The 10,831-nt window shown below is 40.6% G+C and overlaps 1 protein-coding gene across 2 annotated transcripts; it reads left to right on the top strand.

Moving 5' to 3' along the window:
- Positions 1-4,550: 4,550 nt before the first annotated feature.
- LOC309710444 (uncharacterized protein) lies at positions 4,551-10,031 on the top strand. 2 transcript variants are annotated; one of them, XR_014277718.1, is made up of 4 exons: positions 4,551-4,794; positions 4,892-4,994; positions 5,183-7,946; positions 8,600-10,031. XR_014277718.1 is itself a non-coding variant. In XM_082539912.1 (2 exons), exon 2 carries the CDS (start codon positions 8,607-8,609, stop codon positions 9,462-9,464), a length of 858 nt encoding a protein of 285 aa, XP_082396038.1. In that variant the 5' UTR covers positions 7,810-7,946; positions 8,600-8,606; the 3' UTR covers positions 9,465-10,031. The 2 variants fall into 2 exon arrangements, 1 of the variants encoding a protein (XP_082396038.1); XM_082539912.1 differs by lacking the exons at positions 4,551-4,794; positions 4,892-4,994 and having other exon boundaries at positions 7,810-7,946.
- Positions 10,032-10,831: the final 800 nt, after the last annotated feature.

Below are 10,831 nucleotides of genomic sequence, written 5' to 3'. Positions count from 1 at the left end.
AGAAAAACGACCCTATTAGAAAGAACGTGGGAAAGAGAACTATAGGTTAAGCTTTTAGAAGATCACAGGGCAAAATTCTTATGAAATCAGTTTTGGTTCTAAATATACCAAAAAAAACAGCTTTTTCTCTTTAATCTCAGTCTTGTGTTTTTAAGTTGTCAGTACTCTTCCTTCATTTCTGTTTATGAAGCAAAGCAAAATGTTAAAAGGAATTACAAATTAACGTGGGAAACCACATCGTAGCCACGTCATGATGCATTCCAATCAAACATACATATATGCAGACAAACACAAATAATAAAAGGAGTGAAAGGATGCATTCACACATCCTACGTGTAAACACATCCAGAACTTGGAAAATGGGAATGACTGGCTCCATTATGTTTTGTGGGAACATCCAAATGCAACCTGAAAGATAAAAAAAAATGTCTCTGCTTTTCCTTAAGTGTCAGGTTTTCTTCTTTGTGTTCTGCTACGCACACAAAAAAAGAAAAATGTTACATTAAGTATTGCCAGACCTGCAAACATACTCTTTCATGGTCCTGTATATCCACAGCTATGCCATAGCGAGAAGGCGTTGTGTCTGTGCCAACAGATAAGGTCATTCAGTGGAAAATTTTCATTCAATTTAAACATTCTGCTCTTCATAAATCTCGCTCTCTGGCGCCATATGGCCAATCACAAGGAGGGCTTCTGAGCCAGATGGCCAATGGCAATGACCCTTACTCAAATCAGGGTTAATCTCAGGAAGACAACGATAAGATTACTCTGCTTCATACCAATTAGAGCAAGAAGAACATGTTATTGACAAGCCTATGGAAAATCAGATATTATATAATTACACTTCTACTCTGATGAGCCACAAGTTTAAAACCACCAACAGGTGAAGTAAATAATACTATTCACCTTGTTGCTGAGAAATCTTAACTCTTGGCTTTTGTATGGCTGCTACTTTGACACGTGTCAGCCATCTAAACATTGCCATAGATCCAGCCACCTCCCGCCATGGCACTCTGAAAGGACAATGCACCTCGTCATACAGCTAGGGCTGAGATCACAATGATGACGCAGCCTCAAAACTCATCAGATCCCGGTCTGACTGACTCCAAACTCCCAGTGCCAGACATCACAGGACATCCCCAGAGGTGCCGTGACTGTGCTTCAGTGGGTCAGAGCAGGGGCCCGCACAATATTAGGTTAATGATACTGCTGATCAGTAGTATATGATATAAACAGCTGATAGGTTTGTTTAAAATGATTCGACTTCACAAAAATCTACCGTGTGAAAATTTAATATAAGAAGATGTTACAAAAAATGAAATAATTAATTAAAAAAAGAGGGTTACTACTGAAAAAGACATTTAAAAAGTGTTTAACAAAATCATGGCGGTGATATTCAAGTTTAGCACATTTCGGGCATGTCTGACCCACAAATTCAGCAGGCTAGAAAAGCAGCGACAAGATTTACTCTATTGGCAAACAGAAATCTTCTTAGCACAGCCTGATCTGTGGATGTGGCAGCAAGCCTGGAGGAGGATGAGTCCAATACTATATTGGGGTCTACACAGATTTGCGTGCGTGTGTGTGTCTTTACGTTTAGATCATTTATATATGATTTTTTTGATTTTGCAGTGATGCCACTGAGTTAATGATGATGATAAGTTGTAAATACCGCACACAGAGTTAGTGAGGCGTTTTAAAAGTGACAAACTCATAATTCATGCTTGGTGGATTTAAAAGCTATTCCAAATTATAGTCACTAATACAGTTTGTTGCTGGTTAAAAGCCCCTTTTCAGTGCAATCTGTAAGAATAAATAAAAATAATATCGTGGGAGATTTTGAGGATTTTTCTTGCCAGTTCAGGCTGCTGGTTATTGTTTTTTCTTAAAATGCAGTGAACTTAAGAGCTTAAAGGAAAATTACATTGTGAACACATCTTGCTGTTAACATGCTGTTTGCCTTGAGATTTTTTTTGTGTCCCTTTTTCCCACTTTTTAATTTAGTCAAACATACAAAGCCGGTCCTTGTAATCAAAGCCTAAGCGCTTGTAGGCAGGGGCTTTAGAGACATAATTAAAAGGCCAGAGTGAGAGAAGGCAGTTTTGGTGTACAAAGTGACAGAAAGTGACAGTCTGATGCAAGGTTGTTTAGAACATCAGTGATTTAAAGAGGAGGATAAAAGGACAGAGGGGGGAGAAAGGAGTAGAGTGAAAGAGCGAGAAAGAAATGTGTCATGCAGCTGGACAGATTATCTACTGATGGCCCGCAAGATCAAGTCACACATGGCTAGAGATCATCAGCACTCCAGCATGTCCAGATTGCATTTTAACAGCTACAAGCATTTAACTGTATCTCTAAAGCGAGAGGACACAAATCAGAAAGTGGTACTGGTCTGTAAAGATTACTATTATTTTATTTATTTATTTTAGCTTACGTCTGCGTTTTTGTGCTTGAATCTGCAGAAGAGCTGAGACAATAGAAAGTCCTGGGCGAGAGATTGGAAATTAGATTAGACCAGACTTAGAACACAGTTTTAATTGCACTCACAGTACTTGTGATCCTGATTACTTCCAGCAAAATAAAGCGAGCATATGTGTGCACAAGTAAGTGTGCAATGACATGGAAAGAGAAAGAGATTTGCAAATGGTGCTTGAATTTTGTGTATACTGTATATAACTGTGCGTTTTTTTACAACACATAATTTAACATTTGGGCCCACGCATTTGTGTATTAACTGGAGGAGCATAAGGATCATTAACAGAAATGTGCCACTAGACTAACTGTTTTCAGTGATAGTGGTGCATTTTTTTAAGTGCGTCTGTAAGCTGTCAAACTCAATCTGCTATCAGTGCCATCCACTTATCATAAACTGAAGTGGAAATAGCTAAGCTACATTTCTTATTGATTAAGTACTGGCTAATGATGTTTATAATAATAATAATAATAATAATACATTTTATTTATAGGCGCCTTTCAGACCCTCAAGGTCACCTTACAGTAACACGTAAACATACCATAAAAAACATAAGAAAAATGTATATATAGCAAACATGGTAGATAAAATTTAGATATAAACAGTCATAAAAGTATAAAAGCAAATATAAAAACTGAGCAAGGTAAAAATGGCCTAAGTTTATCTGATGTTTATTTATACTGATGTTTTTATTGTTTTATTCATAATAGTGTTCACATTCTTCTTTACCACTTTTAGAATTGTTTTATTATTTTTTTTAAGTTATTTGTAGATTCACTTATTTATACTCCTCAAAAACAAAAACAAAAAAACTGGAATGGTTTTAAAGGTGGAGGCCAGTGATGTGTTTTTACTCCTCATCTTAGCTGACTGAATGTTTGTTGTTTGGTTGGTTAGGGTCAGTGTCACTACTCTCTACAGAGGTCGCACAGGCAGACCAACCCTGCCAGGATCAATATGTGCCATTGCCAGAAGGTTTGCTGTGCCTTCCAGTACAGTCTCAAGAGCGTGGAGGAGATTCCAGGAGACAGATAGTTATTCTAAGAGACCTGGACAGAGCTGTAGAAGATCTATAAATCATGAGCATGACTAGTATCTGCTCCAGAGAACTGCCAGAGCAACAAAATGACCTCCAGCAGGCCACTGGTGTGAATGTCTCTGACCAAGCAATCAGAAGCATTCATGAGCATGTGGTCATGGCCATACATCCTCTAGTGGGCAGGACGAGTACAGGTGCCATGTGCTTTTCACAGATGAGAGGTTCACTCTCACCCTTTTTCAAAACAGATTCAGCAGTAAGAACAACAGCTTAATCTGTGTCAAGCTCAGTTCTGAATGTACAGTGCACCATGTGCCAAAATATTAATGTAAGATAAGGGGGAAGAAAGGAAAATATGGAAGATACTGTACAAAAACTGGCTATTTTCCCTCAAACTAAAACTTTACCTTGTGGTTTTCATGCCTCTGCCCACCACTCAGGTTGGTTACAAAATGTTATTATCACCACTGCAGAATGAAGACAAATGTGAAACAGTCACAATCTCTCATGGAGCAGCATGTGGTTTCTTTAAATTATAACCACAAATAATGTCAAGAATATATGATGCTACTGGGAAGTTTGCCTTTGACCTTTTTGATATAAATGTTATGATGTCGCGATTTTGTCTTACTAGAATTTTTGTTGATCCTAAAGTATGGGAAAACACATGTTCTGTGAGTTCACTGTGACTTTTGAGTCTTGAAGTCAAAGAAATTTTCTCAAGGTCCTTTCAAATATTGTATCTCTGGGACAGACAGTGAGATTACATAATGTCTCCATTCATGAGTGCTGAAATAAAAAGCAAATCTACAGGTTTTAAGCACAAAGGGCGGGGTGGGTGAAGGTGGGGGTTAGATTCCTTACAGGCATTAAATGAAAAAAAAAAGTAGATCTCTACCGCCATCTAGCGGACAATAAAGTCTGAATCACTATTTTGAAAACCGCCGTTTGCTAATCCTTTGTTGTCGTGGCTGTATGGTGCCATTACATCCTTGTCCGCCAGGTGTCGCTAGCGACTCTGTCAGCCGGTGACATCACGGTTACTCTCTGCTGTGATTGGTTGCCAGCGGCACCAGAGCTCGTGCGAGCCGTGTTGTAAACAGGTTAGTCTCGTTTCTTTTTACGTGATGTTGCGGCAGACTTTCGAAATGTTGTAAAGCTGCGTACGACGTAAAGAGCGCGACATGTCAGAAAGACACAGGTCGCTGCCTGCATGGATGGCAAAGAAAGAGGAGAAAAGCCAAGAAAAGAAGCCACTGAAGAGAAAGCGGAAAGCTGCCAGGTAGTTATCGTTAGAAACACGATCGGGGTCGGTTTAAGGCCCCATTTAAAGCTCCTTAATTTTTTTAAACTTACCCAATCCACTTATATGTTCCCAGGTCTGCTTTCTACTGTATGAACGAGCAAGAGCTGGTAGAAGCAGCTGTTTCCTATGTCACAAACGGCTCATGTGAGGAGCTGACACTCGTGACTCACCAGCAGGTGGTGCTGCTTCTCTTTTCAGACCTTTGATTTTTTTTCCCTACATGCCCTATACGTGCAATATAATGATGTGAAAGTCCATTCTATCCAATATTCCTGTGTGCAGTTAAACTCTTAATCATCACATGTGGGTTACTCTCTTAACTGTCGTGGAATATTTGCTTGATCTCCCCTTCTCCCACACCCAGGGTAAACAAAAAGCAGTGGACACAGTTAAGAAGATGGGGAAATCCACAAATTCACAGCTGACAGTGAATCCAGTTGCTGCAGAGGAGTCCCCATCAGACTGCACTGAAGATCTGGATTTGACGTATGTTTTAGAATCAGACTTGGACATTACAGCGGTAGAAACATTACCGTACACCAGCAGCCGGCAGCATCAAACATCTGAGCGTCGGCATTCAGGAACAGTTGAGGATTTGGAGGCTGGGAAGACGCATGAATCACCCCAGACAGCAGCAGAGGACAGCGACGCCTTACGCCTTGTACGGGAAATTTTTTTCAGCTGATTAACTTATCTAATTGACACTAAAAAGTTTTTGCATTAAGTCGAAAAGTGTCAGTTGGGGGAATGCTTCCTAAATTACGAATTCAGGTGAGAGTCCAGTCAGTACTTGAGGACACATAGCTGGCAGCTCATCCACAAAGAAACAGTTTGGAGAATGGATCCATTAATTGGTGTCTCAGAGAGGTACATCCCAGCAGCGCTTTACAGGACTACATCCAGAGAAGGAGACAAGTAATTAATTCACCAAAGCTTCTGTACTGAAATCAAATTTCAGCACTTCAGTCTATGTTTCAGTGGCAGCATCTAGCACCTCGCGTGAGAGGAACTACTTATTTTAGTATCTTACAGTGTGACAGTTACTTAAGTGTTGTGTTTGTTCTTTTTCTCACTTGGTTCCAAACACTAAAATTGAAAACATGGCATTTTTTTTAGGTTTACTGAAGGTTTTAATGGGGGGAAGAAAAAAAAAGTTTTTTGTTTTCACATGCATGACACTGTATATGAAACTGACAGCATCTGTGGGTTTTTCACCACAAAGGTTTGGTGTTAGAAATGTTTCCACCAGAAGACCTAACAAGTTCCTGCAAGTACCCTGAGCATGGTACTGCTGCAGTACAAGTGGCCTTGTTCTGTGGGGGGGGGAACTTGAAAAAAGCCTTGCTTTTGCATTAAACTGCCAAAACATAAAGCATACTGTTATTCATGTGAATTAGCTAGAAATTGTAGTTACAGAAATCACATTACTGTTGCTCCTTGAATATATGAGGTAGCAGATATAAGAACACACTTTGAAAAAATACATATATTCTTTATTCCTTACAGCTTATATAGAAATAACTGTCAGCACAATTAGGGTACCACTCATGCATCCACCAGCTGTGCATTTCAGACTCAACAGACCATATTTTTTGTTGTGTTATACATTATGTGTGTTGGCTTTCATAAACCACTTGGTAAAGAGATACAAAGTGATATTGCAGCACCAGCAATCAACATATTCTCCTAAGTAGATTTATGTGTAATTGCATTAATATAGTACTTTTCTAGTTTTACTGACCACTCAAAGGTCTTTGTGATATGATCACAACATTAATCGCTTTATTTAAACTGCAAAGTGGCTCATGTTTGCATTTAAGCAGGGATGAGCTTAAGCATTTCGCTGCATTCCCAGTATGATCTCAGTCGCTTACCTAACACATGGGTCAGTACAGATGTGATAGCCAGCTCTATCACCACACCCAAATAGATATAGAACCAAACGGTTATGTTTTGCCAGCTCACATATGACTGATAGACAAACAAAAAACTGAAAAGGCCAGCCAGGGTGAGCAAGGCTGCTCCGACCTGGAAAGTCGTGCTGCAAAAGATAGCAGGTTCGTCTTTGTCAGAGATGACTGAATGCATGCCCATCAGGGCAAACGCCACAATAATCACTGGAACATACACAGCTAGGTAAACCGCTACTCTGACAGAGTTAGAATGTGGCTTAGATAAAGTCTCAGCTTCAGCTCCTTGGGATTGCGATCGCTTGTACAGGTGACTCTTATACACATTATCACAGGACCATTCACCAGTTTGTTGGATCTGACAGAATCTGTAGGGGCTGATGAGGACTTTATCAGAGCGAATGAACACACCATCAAAAGGCACCAAGGAGATTATCATCTGAACCATGACAAGCAGGAGAAGCAGAAAGATCCCACGAACGTGACACGCGGGACTCCTCACAGCACATTGGGCTCTCTGCTCAGGCCACATCCTCACTACTCTGTAGATTAAATAAAGAGTCATGCAATCAATCAAAACAAACATTCTGCAAACTAAGCATGAGAATGACGTATATTAGAGCAGAAAAGAGAAGCTCAATGTACCAAAGATCCTAAAGACGTTTGACTGTCTTGCAGCTTAAGAACACACTGATGTTACAGTAAATGTGTCAGTGGTTTTGGGTTCAGCCTCAGTCAGCCGATCAGCACGTTTACTTCCCCAATATGAAGGCCTTATGTCATATAACTGTATTCACGTTCCTGTCATCATGGCTATACTGAACAACTAATGCATAAGCTTTCTATAAGCAAATCTACAACTGTCCAGGGCTTTAATAACACACAATTTAGTGGTTTAGTTTAATGGCATAATATCTAGTTTGACTGAGTAAGGCAGATCCTTTAATTATTATTATTATTATTATCGTTTTTGTTGTTGTTTACTTACGTTTAGTAACCGAGAAAAGGCAACGAAGCCAATCTGGTTCAGGAAGTTAAGTGGTTTCGCGCTGGAGCGCGCGCCGTGGACGCGGAGAATGTGCGCCTCAGCAGTCTGTGCAGGGCTCAGCTCCTCTCTGCTGTGCGCACTTCGAGCGGTTTAACAAGCAGTCTCCTCCACGAGAGGGATCATCAGCAACTTTATATATATAAACCTGCTGCAACGCCAAAAGTACAAAGGTTGGTGAAATACTATTATCCTCCTAGACATTTTAACCACAGTGTTTTTGCTCCTTCTCTACTATTTGGATACAATTTAACAGTCTGAGCACCGCGACAGGGAGGCGGGGTCGTCTGCAAAACTTGTTTTTCCTTTCGCGATCACCAAATATTAATGTTTACTGCCTAACTTATGTTGCTTGCATTTTTTTTAGTAGCGCATAATACTAGTTATGTGAGTTATGCTTCGTTTTTATAAGCGACTGGAACATATTATTTTGTCTAAGAAAGACAAAACAACAATGAATCTGAAGACTTTAATTGACCTTTTTAAGTAAGGGGATGTTGACTGAAAGTCTATGAAGTGGTCAAAAGTTGTGACTGCACAGGTCATGATGTGTCCAGAGTGTTTTTTTGTTTGTTTGTTTTTTTGTGGTCGGCGTGTGTATATCAGGGTACAGGAAGTAAAGGATTAATCAAACAAGTGCTTTAGTCAACAGCTTTAGTTGGTCCTTGGGCTCTCCAGAAATATATTTAGACTTCTCAGAAAAAATAGAGCACACAGTGCAAAGAAGAAGAACATAATGTACTAAAACACTCAAATTTCATCTCCACCAGTCAAATAAGCATCTCTCTTGGCATTATTATTATTATCATTTTGACTTTCTGTACAGGCTCATTATGGGAAACAGGCTCAGCAGAAGGCGAGAAACCCCAGCCAGCACCCATGAAACTGTGGCTGTTGAAGAGAAGACCACAAAGGAGCCAGGAAACGACTCTGCAGTTACACAGACTCACGAAGCCGCCAAAACGGAGGATCTAGATGTGGTGGTGGGAGAGCCAGTGACACCAGTGGCATGTTTACCCAATGAAGAATGTGTCGCGGATTTTAAAGAAGCAGAGGCTTCCAGTGCCTCAGCCCCGAAAAATGATACAGAACCAGCACCTATGGTAAAGGAAGCCCCAGTCCAACCTGAACCTCAGGTCTCAGCCAGCACACCTTCACCTTCAGAACCAGCTGCTGAAGCTGAGCTTGCTCCTGACTCCGAACCAGACATTGAGATAGTCCAGCCCAGCTCAGAGCCAGCACCACCCTCAGTGGAGCATCTGGAGCAGCAGCCGGATCAACTAACACAAGATTCTCTCCATGAACCGGTTCTTTCTTCGCCCCCTTTGACCAACTCTGGTTCCCCTGATTTCACGCCCTCCCAAGATCCCATCCCTGTCCCAGTCAATCCAGACGAGCCATCAGACCTCCCAGCTGGTGAGGAATGCCAAGATGGGGATGAGGCTGCTGACATTTCCATGCTTGAGCCAGAGAAGCCAGCAGAAGCGCATCTGGAAAAGCCGATGGAGGTGGAGGCTGAAGAGAGTTTGGAGAAGCTTGGAAGTGATGTCAACGAGGAAAGCATTAGTGAAACCCCAAAGAACTCGGAGCTGAGAGGAAATGACCTTGGCAGTGACCTCATTCCAAGAGATGTCAATGTCCCTGATGACACTCCCATCACAGACATGAGCACATCTACTGAGCTGATGTGAATCCATCAGAGGATTCATGAAGGAAGTGAAACCCTCTAAATCTAAATTGTGTATGGATCTAAAAACAGTGGTTTGTCTCACCCAAGTGCCCACATTAATGCCAATAGAGCCTTTTTTTTAATGTTAAATGAACCAAAGGTGCCAAAAAGCAGTGTGTGTGTACATGTGTGTGTTGTGATGGAAAGAAGAGTGACCTAGAATGCTTCATTATTAGACAGAGATCTTCATCTGTGAAGATCCAGGCAGAAATTAAATGTGTCTTGTATATATTTGAGCAGTTTTCTTTTTTGTTTAAAAAAAAATAGCAACAAAAAGAAAAATGAAAAGAAGGTTAATGAAATAAATGTAAAGGACAAAGAATGCAACTTCAGCTGGAAACGGCATGTGCATTCCACAACTGGTTACGAGTATCTACTACACATTTATGAATTAACATAGTAATACTTGGCATTTTCAATAATCCACTAATCAGAATGATTGTCATCTTATGTAATTTTAAATAAAATAAATGAATTTTCAATGTCAAGTAGTTGCCTTTGACAATAAACTGGCATTTACACATCAAAATCTTGCTCCCTGTTTTTCAAAGGTATATTTTATAGTATCTGGTCACACTGAAGATTCTGGGAATAGATTTTTGTGGGGGAAGAAAAATAGGAGATACTCTGGGCATGTTTGACAAACTACTACATGTACGGGGCACTCTGCAAATGGCAATAGAAATCTATGTAGCAAATCCCAGTTCATTTAAGAGGGACTGGAGCTTCTCACTGTCTCGTGGGAGAGAGGACATCAGAGGAGGGAGGAGAAAGGGGGGAGACTAGGCCACATTCTTTCCAGAGGAAGGAGATTTTCATGGGGCCTGGGTCAAAAGTCTTCAGTGTGACTGCATTTCAGTCCATGAGAAATCTGTTCCTCACATGCCTCCCCTTGCTTTCACTACATTGCTATCCCAAAATCATGTCTGAGTAGTCAGGACACTGGTATGAGAGGCCACTCCTAAATGCCTTAAAACTTTAATCTACAGTCATGTGGAAAGAAAGCACACGCTTTTGCAATTCTGTGGTTTAATTTATCAGGTCATAAAACATAACCTATAACTGGGTAACCACAACCTCAGATATTACATCATAACAAGCTTAAACCACAATGTAGAAGCAGTGTGTGAAAAGCAGCCGACAGGTGCTGCTAACCAAATACATTTGATTAATTGATTAATTAGCAAATGTTTGCACCTCTATAAAAGCAGAGATTTTGGCATAGTGCTGGTTTGAAGCATTGCCCGTTTTTTCATGAGTGGAAAACATTTAAGACTGTTTCCAATCTTCCCAGCTGTGGATATCTCCACGTGCACAGTGGTGGAGGGG

The sequence above is a fragment of the Aulonocara stuartgranti genome (genome assembly GCF_965226115.1).
Source record: "Aulonocara stuartgranti genome assembly, chromosome: 7".
Taxonomy (NCBI): Eukaryota; Metazoa; Chordata; class Actinopteri; order Cichliformes; family Cichlidae; genus Aulonocara; species Aulonocara stuartgranti.
The sequence above is the reverse complement of the archived record's forward strand: the minus strand, read 5'-3'. Positions and strand labels throughout refer to the sequence as shown.

Bases quoted from the DNA above. Each gene is read 5' to 3' on its own strand.
- LOC309710444 (XM_082539912.1), top strand. From the start codon at position 8,607: ATGGGAAACAGGCTCAGCAGAAGGCGAGAAACCCCAGCCAGCACCCAT.